We start from the raw sequence: 24,136 nt of genomic DNA, 5'->3' as shown, positions 1-24,136 counted from the left end.
AGCCTCCCAGGTGATTCAAACGTGGAGGCAAGATTGAGATCCACTGACCTAAAGAATATATAAAGAGTATAGCTCAAAACCTGAGCTTTCATGCTGAAAATGTCAAGTCTCCCCTCTATAGGTACATTATCTTGTGCCCTCAGTCCGTGGCCTTCTTCATACATTTTCCAGTTGGAGGTAGCAGGAAGCAGTACAGAGGTCCTGCCGTGGACGTTGTCACCTGGGAATGGATGGCGGGGCTGATTCATCCTGAAAGAGTCAGTCCCCCAAAGAAGATCTGTCATCACGTTACTGTCACTTCACTCCCAGAAAAGAGCAGGAGCAGCTGTAGTGCAGTTATGGTCAGAGGTACCTTCACTCTGGAGCCTTCTACCTGTCTTGGTACTTGAGAGCCAACACCAAGCCTGGTTTACTTATCAAGAAGCGCCCCAGAAAAGATGTTGGTAGCACACACGTGCACATGCACGCATGTGCGCACGCGCACACACACCCACACACACACACACACACTCACACACCCCCACACACACTAGGTTATTCAGACTATTGCTTCTTTGCTTCATCTTAAGACTTTCCATTGTGTAGATTGACTGTTTCTGTCCCCCCAAAATCTGTATGTTAAAATCCTAACTCCCAAGGTGATGGTGTTGGGGGGGGGCTTTGAGCAGTGATTAGGTTGAAATGCTGGGCCCTCATGAATGGGATTAATGACCTTAGAAAAGGGGGCTCCAGGGAGTTCTCTCAGGCCTTCCACCCTGTGAGGACACAGCAAAAAGATAGCCGTGTAGGAAGCCGGTCCTCACCAGGCACCTTCATCTTGGACTTCCCAACCTCCAGAACTGTGAAATAAATTTGTCGTCTTCATTAAAAAAAAAAAAAGACTCCATTGCAGATTTCACTCAAGGAGAACTCATGAGAGAAAGAGCCTTCCCTTTAAAGTAAATAAATAAATAGCCCTTCCAAAAGAAACAGCTAGGTCCTGCATCTAGGAAGGAGTGTGTTCCTGTGTGTGTTTCACTGAAACATCCCACCTCACCAGCAGATGAGCACTGGCACCAGCTTATCACACAGGGTGTGTGTGTACAGAAGTCCAGGGAGGCCACAAAGCTGGGACCGAGGGGACTGCTCCTCATCTTCCTTTTCTATCCTCTTCTGCAGGGACTGGGGAAAGGAGAGATTCCAAACTGCTTTTATTTTTAGCTAGTCTGCATTTTTGGGTTTGTTTGTATATACGTGTGGCTGTGCATGTGGGTGGGTTAGGGCGTGGTGTATGTGGGTGGTGTCCGCACATGTATTTCCCAATGGGAAGAGGAAGGTAGCAGGATGAAGGGTAACAAATTTATATACAACTTGAAGCATGCAATATACAACTTTATATTTCATCCAAGAATAGATAGACACCAGGATAAAGCCTTTACGCAGTGTGACTGGGGACCAGCAACCTCGGCACCCCCTTGAAACTTGTTGAAAATGCAGGTTGTCATTCTTTTCCCGAGATCTACTGAATCAGAATCTGCCTTTCAGCAAGATCCCCAGTTGATTCCTATGTGTGTTTGGGTTTGGTGCAGAGTCGTGGGTAAGAAAGGCTATCTAAAATTTGACCTGCTCAGAGGCTTAACCTCTCAGGCCTCAGTTCCCTGCAGTGGCAACTCAGTAATATCTAGCTTGTAAGGTTGTTGTAGAGATGAACTGAGTTCACATATATCCAGTGCTTAGAAGGATGCCTGGTCCCTAGTAAGTGCCAGCTTTAACGAGGATGTTGGGAGGCTGGCAGAGAGCTGACTCGTGACCATGCATCTCTCCACGATGCAGGTTTGTGTTCCATAAAATGTATTTGTCCATCACGTGACGCTAATCAGCCTTCCATCTGTTTGCAAAGCCTTGCTTGAAATAACTTTGTTCTTCTTGCCTTTTTCCAGAGAGAATTTCCCGTCCCTGAACAGTTCAAGACAGCATGGGATGGATCCAAGTTGGTCACTGAACCTACAGAAATTATGGTTTCTGAGAGACCACCGAAACCCCTGTCCTGAATCTCCCCCATCAAAAAACAAACAAACAAAAACAGCAGCATTAAAGACCTAGAAGTTGCAGTAGCACCTACTCCTTTAGTTTTGGCCTCCAACAACTCCGTGCTATAGAAACAGCATCATTTCTGGCACGCCTTCGTGGGCATTTTGAAATATTTAATGTTTCTTCATGATTTGCCTTTGTGTGTGATTTGAGTTCCACATGATGACTTGTGAGCATTATATATCTAATAGGAAAAAAAAGAGAATCCTTTCCCCTCATATCATTATCACAGTAGCTGAGGGGAAAATATTGCATGACTCACTTTTATACTTACGTTTAATTGCTAGTTGAAAAATAAAACCTTTGAGAATCTAGGCTCTACATTTTTATCTTTTAGACAGCTTCCTTATACGTAGTTAGTAGTATGCTCTGAAAAATACGCAATTTTGTTTCCTTATTTTTACCACCTTTATCAGCATGAATACACTGTCAGCCTGAATACATGTTTCAACCTATGTTTTTAAAACACATAAGAAAGTTCCACACTAAGAGCCATATCCAGTTTCTCGGTCCTTGAAAGACCCATATGCTTTATAGTTGCCAGAAACCAAAAGTAAATTCTAATCATTTATCTTAAATATTTTTCCACCATGTCACTTGGGAAGTTTTTACTTTTCTGCATGAAGATTTTTATGCCAAAAGATGTATGGCAGGAAGCAGGGTTTGGGGTTTTTTTGTTTTTTTTTTCTTTTGTTGACTATTTAATACCTCCTCACAATTCTGCTCTCAGAACAAACTCAGTTGTTGTTTTCCAGTTTTGAACCTGTGAAATATCAGATGCCTTGTAAGGGATGTCTTTAATGTTTTATTATAGACGGTCTTCTTTACCACTTGCCAGACTTGCTAACCAGTCTCAAGAGTGAAAATGAAAAAGCCATAGTTACACTACAACTTCTAAAGCCTAAGGAACTGTCTGTCGGTTTGGCTTGCTGCTCCTATTTTGTAGCATTGATAGGACGTGCTTTTTCAGCAGAAGAGTAACTCTGATAGTCCTTTTTATCTTTTCAGTACGTAGCACTGAAAACTCTGCAACTTCTTGGATCACGTGTAATGAAGTCTAGTATAATGCTTGCAGACCCAGTACAAGCATATATATTGTGCCTAATACAGCCTCTGGAATATATCATTTCCGTTTTTTAAATATCTTCTATAACCGTATAGTATTCAAATGACTAATGCTTGTGTATCACAGTTTTGCTATAAAAGTTTTTGTCCATATGAATAATGTGGCTTTAGTAAATGTCTTTTTTTCAACTGTAAACTTATTCTGAAATAAAGTAAAATTCTAGTTGTTTAAATACTGTGATGATTTCAAGCTGTTAAATTTTTTTTTCTCTTTGACCCCTTGCTCATATGTTTAGGGAAGACAGCTGAACCCTTCTAGTTGTATTAGGGAATTTATTCAGCATGTCGTCAGCTTCCCTGAAGAATAACTTTTACTAGGTAAATAATCAGATAAAGTCATTTGCAGTTGGAAAGACTAATCAGTCAGAAAATTCTAGAATCAAGTTTTTTTTCAATTGAAATACAATTGACTTACAGTATTGCATTACTATCAGGTTTACAGGATTCAGTTTTTTTTTTTGCAGATTATATTCCGTTATAGATAGGTTATTACAAAATATGGAATATAATTCCCTGTGCTGTACGGTAAATCCTTGTTGTTTATCTACTTTATGAATAGTAGTTTATATCTGTTAATCTCATTCTCCTAATTTGTCTCTTCCCCTTTCCTTTCCCCTTTGGTAACCATAAGTTTGTTTTCTTTGTCTATGAATCTGTTTCTATTTTGTATATATATTCTTTTGCATTATTTTTTAGATTCCATGTATAAGTGATATCATACAGTATTTATCTTTCTCTGACTTATTTCACTAAGCATAATATTCTCTAGGCCCATCCATGTTGCTGCAAATAGCAATGGTTCAGTCTTTTTTATGGCTTAGTAATATTCCATTGTGTATATATACACCACAGACTCATAAGCCAGTTATCTGTTGATAGGCACTTGGGTGTTTCCATGTCTTGGCTATTGTAAATAATGCTGCTATGAACATTGGAGTGCATGTATCTTTACAAATTAGAGTTTTTGGTGTTTTCCAGTATACCCAGGAGTAGGATTGCTGGTTCATATGGTAGTTCTATTTTTAGTTTTTTAAGGAACCTCTATACTGTTTTCCATAGTGGCTTCACCAATTTACATTCCCATTAACAGTGTAGGAGGGTTCCCTTTTCTCCACACCTCTCCAGCATTTATTATTTGTAGACTTTTTGATGATGGCCATTCTGACTGGTATGAGGTGATACTTCATTTTAGTTTTGATTTGCATCTCCCTAATAATTAGCGATGTTGAGCATTCTTTCATGTCCCTGTTTGCCATCTGTATGTCTTCTTTGGAGAAATGTGTATTTGGGTCTTCTGCCCATTTTTTGATTGGGTTGGTTTTGTTTTTTGTTTGTTTGTTTGTTTGTTTGTTTTGATATTTAGTTGTATGAACTGTTTGTATATCTTGGATACTAACCCCTTGTCAGCTGTGTCATTTGCAAATATTTTCTCCCAGTCTGTAGGTTTTTTCATTTTGTTGATGGTTTCCTTTGCTGTGCAAAAGCTTTTATGTTTGATTAGGTCCCATTTATTTTTGCTTGTATTTCTTTTGCTTTGGGAGACTGATCTAAAAAAATATTGCTATAATTTATGTCGTAGAGTATTTTGCTTATGTCCTCTTCTTGGGCTTTTATGGTGGTGTGTCTTACGTTTAGATCTTTTGTTACTTTATTTTATTTTTTAATTGAAGTACAGTCTATTTACAATGTTATATTTGTTTCTGGTGTACAGCATAGTGATTCAATCATACATATATATTCCTTTTCATATTCTTTTTCATTATAGACTATTACAGGATATTGCATATAGTTCTCTGTGCTATACAATAAGACCTTATTGTTTATCTATTTTATATATAGTATCTGCAAACTCCAAGTTTATCCCTCTCCTTTCCCCCCCGGTAACCAGAAGTTTGTTTTCTGTGTCTATGAGTCTGATTCTGTTTTGTAAATAAGTTCATTTGTGTCTTTTTTTTTTTTCAGATTCCACATATAAGTGATATCATATGGTATTTTTCTTTCTTTTTCTGGTGTACTTCACTTAGTATGACAATCTCCAGGTCCATCCATGTTACTGCAAATGCATTATTTCATTCTTTTTATGGCTGGGTAGTATTCCATTGTATATGTACCCCAACTTCTTTATCCAGTCATCTGCCAGTGGACTTAGGCTGTTTCCATATCCTGGCTATGTAAATAGTGCTGCTGTGAACATTGGGATGCAAGTATAGAGTTTCCTCTGGACATATGCCCAGGAGTGGGACTGCTGGATCATATGGTAAGTCTATTTTTATTTTTTTAAGGAATCTCCATACTATTTTCCATAATGGCTGCACCAAACTACATTCCCACTAACAGTGGGGGAGGGTTCCCTTTTCTCCACACACTCTTCAGCGTTTATCCTTTGTGGACTTTCCAGTGATGGCCATTCTGACTGGTGTGAGGCAATATTTTGTAGTTTTGTTTATGCCACTTTGAGTTTATTTATGCATATGGTGGGAGAGAATGTTTTACTATCGTTGATTCATGTGTGGCTGTCCAGCTTTCCCAGCACCACTTGTAGAAGAGACTGTTGTCTTTTCTCCATGGCATATTCTTACCTCCTTTGTCATAGATTGACAGTATGTGTGTGGGTTTATTTCTGGGCTCTTTATTATGTCCCATTGGTCTATATGTCAGTTTTTGTGCCAGAACCATGCTGTTTTGATGACTGTAGCTTTGTAGTATTGTCTGAAGTCTGGAAGGATTATACAGCTTTGTCCTTTTTCCTAAGGATTGCTTTGGCAATTCTGGGTCTTTTGTGGGTCCATATAAATTTTAGGATTACTTGCCCTAGTTCTGTGAAAAATATCATGGGTATTTTTATAGGGATTGCATTAAATCTGTAGATTGTTTTGTGTAGTGTAGCATGGCTATTTTAACAATATTAATTCTTCCAATCCAAGAACATAGATTATCTTTCCATTTCTTTCAATTTTCTTCAGTTTCTTTGTCAGTGTTTTATAGTGTTCATCATAAAGGTCTTTCACCTCCTTGGTTAAGTTCATTCCTAGGTATATTTTTGATGCAATTTTAAACAGGATTTTTTTAACTTTCTCTTTCTGATATTTCATTTATTAGTATAAAGAAATGCAACAGCTTTCTATATATTAATCTTGTATCCTGCTACCTTGCTGAATTCACTTATTAGTTCTAATAGTTTTTGTGCAGACTTCAGGTTTCTCTATATACAGTATCATGTCGTCTGCAAATAGTGACAGTTAGAATCCAGTTTTATAAGAAAATCCCCCTCATTGATCTTTGTTAACATAAACATCCTAAAAATAAATTTAGTTAATAAATATGATATAGTATTATATATACTATATAATTAAATGTATAATATAAACATAAATAACTTTTATAATTAATTTATAAATTTCTGGAGGAAAAAGTTTAAGTGAGGAAGAAGGACTATTTTAAAAACAACATGCTACATACTCATTGCATAGTAATAATTTTATAATGAGAAATAAGTCCACTCAAAACTCTTGGAATCTGTCGATTGGCATTGGACTTGGCATCAGCCTTTCAAAATGCTTCACCACAACTGTAAAAAATCTGGATTTGAGGTTCACATAATTATTTTACCAGCCTTGATGGCTTGTCACCTCCTGGCTTTTTTAGTAGGTTGGATTTACTGGAAAAGAAAAAGAAAAAGAAAACCTTTAGCAATGTATAGGAAAACAGTTATCAAAGACAATGTGCATTTCTGGTATTTTTTTCCTTGCACATTGTTGAATTCCAGTTTTACCAACGCTATGATCTAGTAAATTATCAAAGGGTTAAGAAATCCATGCTTCACAGAATTGCATGTTGTATACATTCATAAAAAGTCCAAAAATCGGTCAGAAAAGTAAATGCTTAGGGTCTCTTGTATCTCTTTACTTTGTAATATTACAAAGTATCATTTTATACAATCAAAATGATAAAACAATCCAAAAGAATCTACTTAGAGTCTTCCTTTCACAGCAAGATGTCTTGAAGTGAGTAGTCAGGTCTAGCCACTTCTCCTTATCTATAAAAACTGTTTCTAGAACTGGTGGGAAATACATTTAGCTTTACTTATCCTTTCATTCATTGAAAATGTCTACTTCAACTTCTTAGACTCTAGACGTGTTTATCTAGGGAATCCCCTCATTTTAAAGATGAACAACTGAGGTCCGGTGATGTTAAATTGCACAAAGGCAAGCATCCAGTGAGAAGTAAAGCAAGGAGCAGAGTGCATGAGCACATGCGTGTGTACACACACACACCTTTGTATCACTGCAGTGTGGCTTCTTGTCTCACCAAGTTTCAGAAACTTTCAAAGGTCATTAAATCCAGCGGTCTATCTCATTCCTCATCCATTGAGATTCTCGATGCTTCTCTTTTCTTATTAAATATTTTGTGATACACAGTATACTTCTCTGACTCTCCCCTCTACATTTTCCCTCCTCTCAAATGCTCAATTGTCTCCCTTAATGTCACCTGTCACCTATGTGTAGATGACTCCCAGATCCACATCCTCCAACTCAAGTCCATCCACCCAGATTCTTAACTCCACGCGTCCACAGAGTATTTCAACCTGCCTGTCCCAACTTCATTCAACACAGCTAAAATTAACACACATTGCCCACACATGTCTGTATTTTCATCACTCACATTTCTAGTTTCAGTCACTTGCCTCCTCATACCTTTCACCATAGGTGTAAAATCAGCCAATTCCTGTGATAGGAAACACTGAAAGAGAAGCAGAATCTGGAAGGAAACATGGTTCAGTCTTGAGCACATTTAACTTGGGCATCTTTGTGACACTTAATTAGAAATGGAGAAATAGGTGTTGGATGTGGTCTAGAGTCTTTTCGTTGTCTCTGGTACCAAATCCTTAAGAATCACTTCATAAGTAATATTTTTTAAATAACATTCATTAAACATGTTCATTTCAAAAGAATTATTTTAAACCATTGGCACTTTCTGCACCACTCCAGCTACAGATATAATTTTAAAGGCTTTAATTGCTTCAACTGAGACAAGCTGATTTTATAGTCTTTCACAGATTTCTTCTGCGAGTTTAACCATTTCATTGTTTCTGTGCATGATGCTTATGTCTATGCCACAAGCAGAAAGTAAACCAGCTCAGACTAACCCTTGATAATTCATCTCGATTCCTCTAAATGGTTTTTGTTCCTCTACTGTTTAGTAACTTGGCACAGAACGTGTAACTAATGAAGGGTAATGTTTGCCTTTTGGTAGAGAATTTTTTTCAGGTCTCCCTCCAATATAATGTATTTATATTTAAAGATAATTTTGCCTAAAACTACAAATTTGAGTATTTGAATGCTAAGTCAACTTTTATTTTAATATCTTAGTTTTTAGGACCATCACAGTTAAAAATGATACCTCATGCTGACATGAAGATCAAGATGAAAGAAACCCACCATTGACCACACTTACTAAACCATAATATCAATCATCAAATCTCATTCACCAATTATCACAAAGGTTTTTTCATTAAAATTCAATTAGTAATTTCCCATGTTATCAATAGTTCATCTTGGAAACTAATCCAAAGGTATGCATTTAAAATTTTGTGTTATTTTTAATAATAACTCCATGGCCTCATTTCTTCAACTCAAGTCAATAAACTTAGAATGGGAAGTCTTCCCGTGAACATAACAGTTCTGTAGATTTGTTGGGAAGACTGCACTTTCCAGCTCATGGTCCCTATGTGGTATAATCATGCCCACATACAATGATGGGAAACATCCCTAGCTGGGTGAGCTAATGACGCATGTCCCCCAGCAGCCTACCCTGCATGAAGTTGATATTATGATACCCTCTGCTTCAGGTATTTCTCTTCAGCTTAGAAGCTATAGAGGAAATAGCAGAACTGGGCAGATGCAGATTGTCTTTTCCAGGGGAGTGATTGCCTTCTGCAGTCAAGCATGATAAAAATTTATGATCCTTTACGGATATTCAAAGACATTGCCTGTAGCATTACTAAAAGATGTAGAGAGGACCAGAGAAATGTTTTACAAAAGCCATATATGATATGTGTCTTCAGGAAAGCGCTATAAATGTATGGCAATTTAAAGGAGTTGTAAGTGATACATATTCTTCATGTCCTAGGATAGAGAAAAATTGAATTGAAATAACCAGGAGTTTACTCCGCCATTATGAATTTCATTTCTTTAGCTCTGACTGTAATGGCAAATCGAAACAGAGATTTTTATATTTTTCTGACTTAAGCCAAAAGAAATTACTTGTATATGCCTATTGAAAAAGAAATAGTATTGAAAACCTATGGTATCCAAATCACCTGACTAAATAAGTGATCAATACTTTACCATGTACTCAATCAGAGCTAATATGCAATCATTTGAAGAATGAGGAAGAATATTTTAACGTAAGCCCATTCAGTGGATGTAGAATTCAGAGAGTGATGTCCCATCAATTAACAACTAAAATGAGAGTTATCAAAATGTTCTCTTCTTTGTTAGCTTCTAAAATAATTACACCAGCAATATGGTCTCCATTCTGCAGGCTGTTTCTACCAACTGGCCAGACAACTATTTTCTCAAATGAAATTAATTCCATACTCTAGTTTACAGAAACAGGTCTCTGTTCAACAGCCACCAGAGAGACATATTTCCAATAGGACTTACCTTCAGGGCAAAAAAGCGAAATAGGTCTTGCATTAATCAGAAGGAGCTTTGACATGGGAATCGGCAGATTTGGTTTCCATTCTGGGTCTGCCACTAACCAGAGGTGTGTCCATTTGATAGATGCCTGTGACACGTTTAAAGGTGTCTAATCCTTTTAAAGTGAGATCCATGTGTTAAAAATTTTTTTAACATGAATAAACAAATACACAACAAAACTGCCTGTGGCAGAATTACTAACTGTCCGCCAAAATCTATTTTTCTTTCCTTAGTAGACTGCATTTCCCAGTCTCCCTTGTAATCTGATGGCCATGTGACTAGATGCATCTTGAGGGAAGGTGAGTATTAAGTAATGTACACCCCACTTAAGGACTTAATCTTGTAAGACAGCATGTTTTCACACGTTCCCTTTCCCTCCCACCAGCCACACCCTGGACATGGCAACCTGCCTCAACATGCCAATGACAGTATGCTCTGGTTATCCAAGAATGACAAGTTAGAAGGAGCCTAGGTCCCTGAGTCACAATATGAAAGATGTCATTCACTGACCTGAACCTGCTTTAGGTAGTTACATGGGAAACAAACTTACCTTGTGATTAAACTATTACATATTTGGATTTATTTATCAGAGAAGGTTAGCCTACAAAAACTAATATGTCCTCTAAGAAACCGTGTGATTTACTGATTCAGTCACCTGAAATACCTTTCAAGAATTTGAAAGATACGCAGAATACTTTAAGTAAAATGAGCATGTATCAGCAAAACAGATTTTAAGAACATTTTTATTAAAATGTGTCTATTAAATTAACATTCGTATATAAGGGTATGTAAATATATATTTGAAGAGAGATAGTGTAGTCTTGTGATTGAGAGCGTGAATCCCAGTTTTATCAGTTACTGGCTGTATGATTTGGAGGAAAAAAAAATCACTTTTCTACACTTTGGTTTGTTCATCCCTAATATAGAGTCCTTACCTATTGGGTTGTTTTAAGGAGTAAATGAATTAATACATGAATAGCACATAGTAAAGGTTATAGAAATTTTAGTTACCATTATTATCATCATCACTATAACACAGAGAAAAATATAGAAAGATACACACTAAAATGGAACTAAGACTCTTTAGAGTATGGGGTTAGAGGAAAGAATCTACCTTCTATTCTTGTTTAAATTTGTCAGAATAAACATGAGCATCTGATTATTAAAATTCTCATAATTCCCTGTGATTACTAAACATCCAATAATTTTAAAAACACATTCAAAAGAAGATAATTACCTTTTCATCAATTTATGTTTTACCTGTTTCAGATTACAGGTTTTTGTTTCAAAAGAGTGCACATGAAGAAAATGTTTTATAATCAGCAAGAAAAATATAGTCTGAATTGGCAAAATCAAATAATATTTTTAAATGTTTATTTTATAAAGAGTGGTAAAAGCTATTTAACAGCAAAAGTGCTTAGAATGGAGTGATTTCAATTCAGCAGATTAAACATTTTAAAAATACTTCTATGTAATTGGTACTAAGGATACAAGGGAGCAACAGTCACAGTCTGCTTTGAGCAAAAATATAGTTTGAAGAATTCTTTAGAGAAACTTAAGTTTTCTTTTTAATTTCTAAAAAATTATTTAAAAATAAATGCATACTTTCTAAAACACTAGAAAAGAGAAAATGCAAAATATATACACAAAGAACAGAAAATAAAAGGCAGAATGAGATAGAAAAAAACAGAGCAAGAGAAAAAATTAGACCAAAGATATAAAAATAGGTATAAATGTGATAAGTTACATCATTAGAATACAAAAACTTTTTTATTGAAGTTTACAATGCTGTGTCAATTTCTGATGCACAGCATAAAGTTTCAGTCATACATATATATACATACATTCTTTTCATTACAAGTTACAGAATATTGAATATAGTTCCCTGTGCTATACAGTTGATACTTGTTGTTTATCTGTTTTATGTATAGTGTTATTATCTGCAAATCTTGATCTCCCAATTTATCCCTTCCCACCCCCTTCCACCCCTGGCAACAAATTTGTTTCCTATGTCTGTGAGTCAGTTTCTGTTTTGTAAGTAAGCTCATTTGCATCTCTTTTTTAGATTCCATATATAAGTAATATCTTAGGGTATTTTTCTTTCTATTTCTAGCTTACTTCACTTAGAATGATGCTCTCCAGGTCCATCCATGTTATAGCAAATGGCATTATTTTATTCTTTTTTATGGCTTTTATTGCTTTTTTATGGCTGAGTAGTATTCCATTATGTATACCACAATTTCTTTATCCAGTCATCTGTCTGTGGACATTTAGGTTGTTTCCATGTCTTGGCTATTGTGCTGCTATGAACATTGGGGTGTAGGTATCTTTTCAAATTAGAGTTCCCGCCAGATATATGCCCAGGAGTGGGATTGCTGGACTATAGGGTAAGTCTATTTTTAGCTTTTATGGAATTTCCATACTGTTTTCCATAATGGCTGCACCAAACTACATAGAATACAAAAACTTGATTCAACCAATATATACACTGTTTTGAAAAGCCACATCTAAAACAAAGCATCTCAAAATGTTACAACTATAAGGATGAGCAAAAGGGATATTAAATAAATGCAAACAAGAAAGCAGAAGTCACGATACTAATAATACATATAATACAGTAAAATTCAAAGTATATTAAACAGAACAATAAAGCTTATTTTATAAATATGAAGGATGCAATCACACTGAAACTGTAACTCTCAGAAGTCTTTATGTGCTTGTGTTAGTTTTATTGCTGCATATGACCACAATCTTAATGGTTCAAAACAATACCCATTGCTATCTCTAGTTCTGTAGTCTGAGGTCTGGGCATGATGCAGTTGAGTGCTCTGGTCAGGATCTCACAAGATGAAATCAAATCAAGATGCCAGTGAATCTGTGTTCTCATCTAGTGCTTCTCTAAGGCTTGGGGTCCTCTTCCAAGCTCATTCAGGTTACTAGCAGAATTCAGTTCCTGGAGGTGGTAGGACTGAGATTCTTACTGGCTGTTGCCTGGGGATTGCCTTACAGCCTCTTCCTTAGGTAGTTCACAAGATAGCAATTTCTTTCTTCAAGGCTAGCATGAGGATCTCTCTCACTTCATCTCTCTCCAACATCTTCAATCTCTGGACCTTTAAATTATTTTTTAAAAGGCTCACCTGATTTGGTTAGGCCCACTCAGGATAATCTATCTTTTGATTAACTTAAAGTTGACTTAATTATACGCGTGAAGTCCCTTCACCTTCGCCACATAATGTAACCTGATCATGGGAGAAATACCCTATGGTATTCACAGATCTCTCACGCTCAGGAGGGGGGCGTATACATGGTGTGTACACCAGGAAGCAGGAGTTTCATAGACCACTTTAGAATTCTGCCTACCACAGTGTTAAATCACTTTTCACAAAAATACATTAAGTAACTGTGAAAGGTGCAAAAAGATGATTTTTTTAATTTAAAAGTAGTGTGCGCTAATTCATATTTTTCTCTTAGACTGAGTAGACAAAATAAATTTGACTCTGATATAAAAATCTAGATTATATCATTAATAAGACTGATTTGGAAGATTATTAGAACTCTAAAAATAGAGAATATACTTGTTTTTCTACTGTTTTACAGACTTAATCCTATATTAGGGTAAAATAAAGCTCTTAGAGTCTGAAAAGTAAGTATTACGTGGGCCATAGTGTCTGAGTGGAAGGCAATAAAACTGAAACTGAGAAGAAAATATTAAGCAAAGCAGCTCGCCGCTGAACAAGTTTAATTACTCTTCTGAATAATTCTTGAAGAAAAGAAGAAAGCAGTAATGAAATCACAAGTTAGCAACAATGGAAGCGCCACATACAACAGATTATAGAATGGTAAGCATTCTGGCCAAAAAGTTAGGAAAAGAAAATAAACATATCAAAGGTACTGGAGAAATAAATTAATACAAATAAAGCAAAAATCAGAGTTACAACAATTAAGGGGTTATTTTTTATGCTTGAAAAGGTAGAGAAGAGTGTAGAAAGAGCTATACTGACTTTAACATGGATGGTCATCCTTTACCAACAATGGTTTGAATTTGTTGTAATAAGCATACAGTACTTTTGCAATTAAAAATAGATTAGAGGAAGGCAAATAAATAAGGAATATTCTGTTTTTTGAAGATTAGCTACAAAGTGTTATTTATACTGACTATTTTTCCAATATCTTATGGAACACATTTAAAAATCATACAGTAGTTCAAAATTAATATCTCAAATTCACAAATTATAGAGGCATTGTTTCTGAGCTCACAATGATAAAGCTAGAAAATAAGAATTAAAAAACAACTAAAAGGCTAACCATTTGATAGGTGGTTGGTTTTTAAATTTCTTCAGTGGTCACAAATGTTTTTAGGTTTTTATCTTCTTGAGTCAATTTTGGCAATTTCTCTTTTTCTAGGAAATAATCCATTTCTTCTGGGTTTTCAAATTTGTTAGAATGAAGTTGAACATTTTCTGTTTTATGTTTATAAATTGTGTCACATTTTTTAGGCTGAGTTGTTTCAGCATTTTAAATTATATATTCTTTCTCATTCTTAATGTTCTGTAGCTGTAATTTCTTCTTTTTTTCTTAATTAACATTGCCAGAATTTTATGTGTAGGATTGTCTTTTCTTCAAAGAACTAGTTATTGGACTTATTGGCAAACTATCATTCTGTTTTCTAATCTTTTAATTTTTGCTGCCTAGTTTACTTCTTTTTATTGTTTTACATTTATAAATAATCCTACAGGGAATATGTTTGACTTGCATCTTAGTACCATCCATCTTAGTAATTTTCCCAGTCTGATAGGCAAAAACACGGTATGGCCTATTTATGGAAAAAATTGATGGGGGTGGGCGTGGGGCAGCTTACTGTCTGAAAAGCAGGTAAGTTATCATGGTTAGTTAGTGAGAATAAAATGAGCCAAGATATTAAATTTAGAGAAGAGTATAGAGGTCGACAAAACTGTATAATAAGAAAGAAACTGGAGAAGAAACCAGTAGAATTGTGGAGTCAGTCCTTTTCACGTTCATTCGTACCAGCACTTGACAGTTAATAAATATTTGTTCTTTGTCTTTCATAATAGTTTTCCATTGCTGGCTGGATCAAAGCCAAACTCAGCCCCCTTCTCTTGACCTTCCTGCACATGATGACACTTTCCAGCATCTCACTCTCTTGCTAGCCTCTTTCCTCCCTTAGACCATAGTCATTTTCTTCATACACCCTACCTATTTTCAGCTTTTTATCTCATCTATCCACACCTAAAAATCTTTCACCTTATCCCCAATTCTCATCTTTTGAAAGTAAAATCTAATCCTAACCTACAATAGTCTTTCCTTTTACCAGAATTTCGTGGGCACTGTATGTATACATACATATACCTCGGAGCTAGTCAACAGTCCTTGGTTTCTGTTAGTATAAAACAGAGAAGACTAGATCAATTATTTTTAAGATTCTCAGGTTCTGAAGTCAGGTTTGGAGTGTGTGGTGGAGTTCTTAGCTTTGTAAATTCCTCCACCTACTGGTTGCCTGAAGTCGGTTTTTGCTATATGAGTTTGATATTGCTTTATCAGTCTGACCATTTTTAAGAACAGCATGTGCCTCTAGTGAATGCTGACACATTTATAATTCCCTTTGAATTCCTAAAGTAACAAATTCTGTTATGAAGAAAACGTATTCTTATAATACACAATATTTAAAAGCAGATGATAAATTTCCTAATGCTGTTTCATAACCACTGGAGGGCACAAAAGTATTACAGAGCAATTTCCTCCCAGTTTGGCTAGAGAAGGGAAAGTTGCCTTATTTTATGTGTATTTGTAAAAGTTAGAAATCAGATTATTTTAAAATTTAATCTTTTATTTGGTGCATTGCATTTCTTTTTGGAAGAAACCTCAGTGTATCAGATCAGACAAACCTTTATTCTAAAGTAGACTTTAGAAAGCAATTTGCCACCATGGGTTTGTCAAATATTACAATAAGAAGAGTTGAAATATACTGATAAACTAAATCTCACTAAAAATTCAAGCTATCAATACTAAAACAACAGATTCATGGCTGCCCGATTTTCAGGAACTTTTTTCAGATGCCCTAGCAAAACATGGATTCGAACATGGTTTAAAATAATCAGCGACTTCCCTAACATCTTGTCTTCCAGAAGAAACTCCTGGAAGATTAGAATGCAATTATTATCTCTATGTCCCTGTCTTCCATTCCCTCTTCAGCCTTTCACACTTTACCTTAAGACACTACTCAGGTAAAGCCATCGGTGACCTTCTAATGTCCAAATCCAATTTAATTTCTTTAATTAGAAGGATCAGAAACCAGCACTTGCTACCTAACACTTAAAGGGAATTTATAAGAAGGATATCACAGCCTCTGAAATTAAAGGAAGAAGTGTGGGTAGCGCAAGAACTAATCAACAGTCTTGTCAGGGATCCCTTCTGGAATTAAATTTATGCCATCCCTGAATCACTTGGTTCAAGTTTTCAAGTTCTAGGTGAACACATCCAGTTTGCTGAGCTTGGGTCGCATCCCCGTCCCTTGGCTCAGAAATGACAGAGCAGAATGCCTGAAAAGTCCTACCGCAGCTGCATGTGTTGACAGAAGGGTTATTCAGTAGGAGGAAAGTGCAGTGCTGTTATCAAAAGAGGGGAACATAGGGTAGTCAAAAAAAGAAAAATCCCCACCACAGTTTTCATCATCCTTGAATTTTTTTTTTATGATTCTGACACCAGCTCTCTCCTTATGGAAGATCTCTCCCACTCAGTCCTCCTTTCCTTCCCACCTCACCAGCTATTCTTTCTCAGTCTTTTCATCATCTTCTCCTTCAACATTCCCCTGGTCTCTGTTCTTGGCTTTCTTTTCTTTCCAATTCATAGAATTTTCCATCTACTGACCACGTGTACACTTATGACTCCTCAACCTGTATCTTTGCAGATGGAATATATTCAATAGCCTGTGCCCACTGGCTATCCCACAGGCACCTCACTGCTCCCATCTGCCATCTTGCACTTCCTTTGGCCATCTCTCATTTCCATGAATGATGTTACAGTCCACTCAGGCATCCAGCTCAGAAACTATGTGATGTTTCTCTCTCTTTCTTTCTTTCTCTCTCTCTCCCAAATTCATTCAGATTCTGCAAATTGTGCTTCCTTAATTTCACCCCAATGTCTCCCCTCCTTTACTCCCCATCTCTGTTGCCTTGATTCAGGTTCTCCTCATCTTATGTAGACTCTAGTCTTCCAGCTAGGGTGTTCCTGTCTCCAGTTTGAACCACTCCACCCCATCTTCCCCATGGCTACCAGAGGGATATTTCTAAAAGACAAATAGAGCCAGGTTTATCTCTAATTAAAGCTCTTCAATAGCTTCTGTTGTCTACAGGATAAAATCAGCCCCAACTTCACTTTCTCTTCCTTTTCTTTCCCTTTCCTTCCTTTCTTCCTTCCTCTCTGTCTTTCTTTGCCGTTAAGAGTAATAGATTACATAGTTTTGGGGGGTTTTTAGGGAGAGGTAATTAGGTTTATTTATTTTTAGAAGCAGTACTGGGGATTGAACCCAGGACCTTATGTGTGCTAAGCACTCTACCACTTGAGCTGTACCCTCATCCCCCACCAGAAATAGAGTTTAAAAAAATCAAACAATAAAAGAGAAATGGAAATACTCTGCCCCACCTTTCTGCATTCCAGGACCCCTCCAGCTCCCTAGAAGCAAGCTTACTGTTCACTGCAGCAGCAGTAAACTTCAGCACAGATCACTGGCCAGTATTCCTGGAGTGTTTCATGTGACACTGACATCAGCCAGGTTTTCAATGGCAACCACAGCAAAAGCTGCCAGGAGAAACTTCTCCCCAGTTCTCTTAAGATGTATGATGTAGATGCCATCACTTTTCTTTTTGTGGCTATGAAAACATGGGCAATCATTGATCAAATACATTTCACCTGCTTTCACTAATAAGGTTGTTTTAATTGCAGGTCCTCCAAGCGGCACGAAGCCTAAAAGTAAGACGTTTGACTGAGTTGTTTTCCAGGAACTTGGAGTCAGCTGTGTCTAGTTCCTTCCGCGCTGGTTAGGACCACCCACCTTCCAGCTGGGTATGCGCCAGGGTCTGCTCCGTGACCTTTTGACGTCAGAGGGCAGAAAATGCGCCTCAGAGCGTGCTAAAAGCGCCTCCGTATTTGAACGGGAAGAGGCCTGTAGCTTATTACGCCTGCGCAGGAGGACGATTACGGCACCTTTTCCCCAGTCACCTTTCCCCATGTCCCCAGGACTCAAACTGCCCTGCTTCTTTATTCTTTATCCCACAAATACCCTGAGCCCCTTGCCTTCAGGGAGTCCGATTTGAGGTTTGTCCTCCCATATCCTCTCTTGGCTGCAGACCTCCGCTTCTCCACCTTTCGGCTTGCTGAGCATCCTGCAAAATGAGCCTGGTTTGGTAACAGATGTACTGTTTCATTTGGAAGTTGAAGTCGATGCCGGCGAGGTAGGTTCCTGCTACTTGGAAATGAAGGACATTTGCAGGATATCAGGGGTTCTGGACATTGTGAAAGTTTCCTTTTGAATTATGACGGGAACTCAGAACAATGCCAAATGGATCCCTTTCTGGGTAGTACCTGCTTTTCCTGGTATTAATGACTGCCTTTCTTTTTAAAATTTGTTCGGTGTTCTCTATACCTATCCAACTATGTTCTTTTAATTGTCAAATGCTCATCGGTATTATTCTCGACAACTCGTATTTATGGATTTCACTTTTGTTTTGAGGACTTTCCCCATGCCTCTCTACTCTTTTATTTTTTTTAATTGAAGTATAGTTAATTTACAATGTTGTGTTAATTTCTGATGTACAGCAGTGTGATTCAGGTATGTATATATATATATATTCTTTTCGTATTATTTTCCATTATAGGTTATTACAAGATACTGAATGTAGTTCCCTGTGCTATACAGTAGGACCTTGTTGTTTGTCTTTGGGATTGTTGTTTTCTTATTTGTGGTATCTGCCCCCTGGTGGATGAGGCTGGACTAGAGGCTTATGCAGGTTTCCTGGCTGGAGGAGTTGGTGCCTGCCCACTTCGAAGCTTGGTCCTGGATCTCTGATGGGTAGGGCCATGTCTAGGGGGCCTCTGTGGCTCAGGAAGTTGGCTGATGGGTGGGGCTGTGTTCCCTCCTAGTATGTTGTTTGCCCTGAGGCTTCCCAGCCCTTTAAGCCTACAGGCTGTTGGGTGGGGGCCTAGGTCAAGGTGCTAATGATCCAATCAAGATGTCAGTCTCCAGGAAAGCTCACATAGATGACTACCACCAGCTTTTATGTTCCCTGGGTGAGCCACAGCCATCCCCTACCTCCCCAGGAGACCTTCCAAAACCAGCAGGCAGGTCTGGCTCAGGTTCCTATGAAATCACTGCCTCTGCCCTTGGACCTGGCACATGTAGGATTCTGTGTACCCTTCCCAAGAGAATGAAGTCTGTTTCACCCAATCCCATGAGGCTCCTAGAGTTAAGCCTCACTGGCCCTGCCCGGGGTATCCTCCTCCCGATGCTGGAACCTCGGGCTGGGGAGACTGACAAAGGGCTCAGAACTCCCACTCCTGTGGGAGAGCCTCTGTGACTTAATTATTCTTCAGCTTGTGGGTTGCCCACCTGGGGCAGTATGGGGCCTGATTATATCGTGAGCCTGCTCCTCCTACTGTCCCACTGTGTTTCCCTCTTTAATGTTTCCAGTTGAAGATCTTTTTTCCTAGGTTCCAGTCTTTTGTTTTTTTTTTCCCAGTGGTTGTTTAGCTGTCAGTTGTGGTTTTATTGTCACGAGAGACATGAGCTCATGGTCCTATCACTCCAATAGCCAACACTTTTTAAAATTTCTTTTAAGCGTATCTCTAGACACTATAATTTAGTCTTGCTCTTTAATTTGACGTCTTTAAAGTCTCCTTTAATCTAATGGTTTTCTCCATTCTTTATCTTACAATTTATGTATTGAACTCAGCTGTTTGACTTGTAGGGTTCCCCAGAGTCTGGATTTTGCAGATTGCATACTCATGGTCATTTCAATATGCATGTTTGTCCTCTGTTTCCTGTAAACTGGCACTTGGCTCCAGAGGCTTGATTAGACTCGGGTTTAATCCATTTGGTAATACATTATTATGAATTTATGTATTTAAACATATTTAATGTGTTTCAGTCCCTGTTACCCTTATTGAAACTCAAGTTGTCCCATCTTTGGCCAGTGGGGAGCCTCTTCAGGTTGGCTCCGGGGTCCTTTGGAGATGACCCTAGAAGTCTTTAATAGTTCCTCTGCTCTTAGTATGACAAGGTATTTTATGTTCATTCTATGTATTTCCTGACCCAGACCTAGAATCATCCATTTCTCCAAGAAGTTCTTGTTTCCTTTAGTGGGACTTGGTATTTCAAGACCACGGACAAGGTGATAAGGATGATCATTGCTACTGAAAAGATGCAGGAAATTAGAGCATTCAGACTAATGATAATTACTTGTTTTACCCCACATTACACTTGCATTCTCAAAATAATAATAGTAATATTAGCACCGTCAATACACTGAAAAGTGTAAAATTTTTTGCTGATGATCTCCTCAGAGCCCCCTCCTGCTTTGTAGTCACTTTGTACTAATGTTCAGCATATAAATCCATCTCAGATTATACTCTTTGACTCTCAGCTCCGAAATCTTTGCTTGCTGTGCAGTAATGGAGATGAGCTCTGTAAATGCGTCTCCCAGGCCAGCTGGTTTGTTAGTCTTTGTCAGTAGAGGACACTGTTGGGCTGCAGGGGGAGGCACTGGAGGAGGAAGAAGCTTCTCTTCCTGATTCTCTCACGCCTATACACTTACCTCCTTGGGCTCCTGCAGAGTGTGTGGTTCCTTTCAGCAGCACCCAGCAGCCAACAACAAGCGGCGACTTCCCACAGCAGCGTCCCCCAGCACACCGCTTTTTGGGTGGCTTCAGAGTGGTGTGCTGCTGGCAAAGCACCTTCCTGGAGGTGGCTTCTCTGGGCACTCTGCAGTGAATTCTGCTGAAGGCACCTCCCTGTGGATGGATGGTTTCTCCAAGAACTCCAGAGAGAGGGTTTCTAGCAAGTTCCACTGAGGCCACAGCAGTGAGCCAGTCATGCCCTCTCCAACAAGGAGATGGGGGGACGTGTTTCTTGGTCAGTCTATTTCAGTTCTAGGAGTGGTGGCCGCTCCCTGTATCTATTGTTCCTATATGGTAGGCGTTCTCTTTGCCTTTTACTAGTCAGCCCCCCCTTGATTCCGATTCCATTAATAATTCTTCATAGTAAATATTCTCTGTTCAAGTTACTGTGTAGTTTCTGTCTCTTGACTGGAACTTGACTGAAAGAAACCCTCATTTAGTCTTCATTCTAGATGTAACATTTAAAATCACTAGCTGTCCTTCTGTCACTGGCAGTAATTTTGGTTGCCAAGCCTCATTCTCTAGTAGATTTCTCAGGAAGAACTCAAATGAGTAACAAACATTCTGAGTTCTTCCATTTTGCGAACAATATGCTTTTCTGCTTGAAAGCCAGTTTTGCTGGATTCAGAGTTCTTGGTTCTTGTTTTCTTTCTTTGACTATTTTAAATGTTTCACCATTTTCTCCTCACGTGAAGTGTTAATGTTGAAGTGTTATGGTAATCCAATTTTCTCTCATAAATTATTTTTTTGGCCAATGACCATTTTTCACTTTACATTCTTTCAAACATAAAGTCTAGTAATTTTACTAGAATACATTGTCCATTCTCAGTGTTTTCAGGTATACCAGTATACTCTTTCAGTATGAGGTTTCAAATACACATGAATATGTACATGAACCTATATAAATAGAATATGTATATTCTATTCCAGGAAAATGTGTTGTATTTGTTCTGTTAGCTAGTTTTGGTTTCTTTATCAGAAACTCTTTGACCATACATTGGATCTTCTTTACCTATCTTCAATATTTATCTTTTCTCAATCATTTCTACCTCTTTCTATATTTCTTTATTTGAAAGCTTATTTCCAGGGGGTGGGTATAGCTCAGTGACAGAGTGCATACCTAGCATGCACAAGGTACTGGGTTCAATCCCCAGTACCCTGTTTAAAAATTTAATAAATAAACCTAAAAAAATTACCACTCCCACTTTAAAAATAAAATAAAATCTCATTTTCAAATTCTTGTTCTCTTGGGCACCATCTGTTGTTCATTTACTCCTGTGTTCCTTCTAGTTTAGTATTTTCTGAAACCACTTTTTGTCTTAATTCTCATTCTTTCCCAAGTTGTTTATTTCTGAGTTTTTCTTATTCTGATTTATTTTGCTCTTTCATGTCTTACATACTTTTCTTAATGTCTTGAGAGTTATGATCTTATTTTTTCCAGCACTGACACTATACAACTTTCTGTTTGTGGTTTGATCCCACCCTCTTGTATTTGGGGGTTTGTAGAGTTAATCTGTTATCTAATTTTGTTGTAAACATTGTCACATACATCCTTGGTTTCACTATATAGTCTGTTTTTATGTAGTGATTCATGGAGATTCAAAACTCATGTATTGCCATCTTTCTAGAATCCATTTATGTCTTTGACTCATGAATACTTCTCTTTATATCCCTGAGATTTCAGTCTTTCGCTGAACATGATGGGAAGGGATCAGAATATTGCTTGGATTGGCAGTGGTGCATTACATCCTCATTCTTGAGTGATGATTTACTTGGTTATAACGGTCCAGGTTGTCCATAGTTTCCCTTTGAACTATATATATTCCACTATCTTCAGACTACTTTTCACTTTTGATAATTTGGCTTCCAGTCTAAATGTCAGTTCTTTCTAGATAGGCTATGTTTTAACTGCTGCTATTAACATCATTTTTCTCTTTGCTTAAATTCATCATGTATATGTTACATTATATGTATGTGTTATTTTCCCAAGACTTGATGTGCTTCCTCAATCTAAAGAGTCATTTTTCTTCAATAGAAAATTATTGGCCATCTTTTTTTCTCTCCTTTGGAATGCCTTTTAGATGTACTGTTGAACCTTATTATATTATGTAGAACCTCTGAATTTGTTGGTTACTTAAGGCAACAAAACTTTTTGCTTAAGCCAGTTAGAATTAGTTTTTTTAATCACTGAAACAGAAGCACTCTTACTTTCTCAAAAGCAAAGTTAGAGAAAAACAGATGATTCCTGAAGCTATTGTTTGATTATCCGTAACTAGATATCCTTGAAACCTAAACTACTATGAACTTTTTATGCAAGTCAATAAATTCACTTACTTTTCTCCCTTAAATCAGTTACAACTGGATTTCTGACGATTGCAACCAAGAGTCCTGATTCATATAAATGTCTACTACATGAGTGACACTGTGCCAGGTGCTACCGTAATCGGTGGCACGGAAAACAAAGTCCATATGTCCAATAACCACGAGGTTTCACACTCATTTTGTGCTATCTTCATTTCTTCCTGCTTCTCCCGCCGCCTCCACCCAAACTTGGAATGCATGTTTGTTTAAACGTTACAACTTCCTCAGTTGATTTTTAAAACCACATTTGTAAGGGTAGATTTTCTAGCTGTAGGCCACATGATCTTTACCTTATTTTGGATTCATATTATACTGATATGGTCTTAAGTAGGTCAAGTGTTTCATGAAAATTTTTCCCTTTAACCAAATCATTAGCTTCTTAAGGGCAAAAGTTACACCTTTTAAGTCTCCCTAGAGCAAAGTCAAGAATGATTTGGGACATCATTATTAATAAGTATACCCACAGTACTTGTCCCTGTGCATCTTCTGTATTGTACTGGGGACACAGCCATTCCTATCGCTTATAAGGACTTAGGTAGGTATGTTAAAATAGAAATACGTAAGGTGCTATATATATTGTTCAGTGGAAGAGGAAATCATACCTGGGCTAGGATACACAGAGAACGCTCCAAAACCCTGGGATGTAAACAGGTGCTTGCAGTTACAGAAAATAAAGGAAAAGGCAGGCACCAAAGGTTGAGACGATGGGTCTGAGGAAAGGCAGTTTTGTTAGTGTTAGTAAGCTTATCTGCAGCAGTGGAAAGTTAGATTTTATGCACACAGGTTGGCTTCAGGATAACGACAATCTAACTCTTAAATCAGCATAATCTTTCTTTTCTCTTACAGTGAGTATCTCTGCAGCTGAGTCATACCATCTTGATAGTTCCAGTTGAGCTTGATTATTCATTTCTTATCCTCTAAGGGTGTATCTCTTGTATCATCCTGAGTACAAATGGGCGAGGACCAGTTAA

At 37.5% G+C, this 24,136-nt stretch overlaps 1 protein-coding gene and 1 long non-coding RNA gene across 5 annotated transcripts in view; one reads left to right on the top strand and one right to left on the bottom strand.

Moving 5' to 3' along the window:
- The window catches only part of CAP2 (cyclase associated actin cytoskeleton regulatory protein 2), a 141,609-nt gene extending 138,241 nt beyond the window's left edge, over positions 1 to 3,368 (top strand). For all 4 annotated transcript variants that reach the window (XM_072945623.1, XM_006198618.4, XM_072945625.1 and 1 more), the window contains one exon: positions 1,920 to 3,368. In XM_072945623.1, coding sequence (XP_072801724.1) covers positions 1,920 to 2,030 — 111 coding nt within the window. In that variant the 3' untranslated portion in view covers positions 2,031 to 3,368. The remainder of the gene's footprint in view (positions 1 to 1,919) is intronic.
- A 3,286-nt stretch (positions 3,369 to 6,654) lies between these two features.
- On the bottom strand, positions 6,655 to 24,095 carry LOC140687790 (uncharacterized). The gene is made up of 4 exons (XR_012062333.1): positions 24,010 to 24,095; positions 9,861 to 10,011; positions 7,890 to 8,009; positions 6,655 to 6,853 (listed from the first exon to the last, which is right to left on the bottom strand). It is a non-coding gene; the product is annotated as an uncharacterized lncRNA (long non-coding RNA).
- Between the last annotated feature and the right edge of the window lie 41 nt (positions 24,096 to 24,136).

This window comes from Vicugna pacos, chromosome 20 (genome assembly GCF_048564905.1).
Source record: "Vicugna pacos chromosome 20, VicPac4, whole genome shotgun sequence".
Taxonomy (NCBI): Eukaryota; Metazoa; Chordata; class Mammalia; order Artiodactyla; family Camelidae; genus Vicugna; species Vicugna pacos.
Note: the sequence above shows the minus strand (reverse complement) of the source record. Positions and strands in the feature narration are given on the sequence as shown.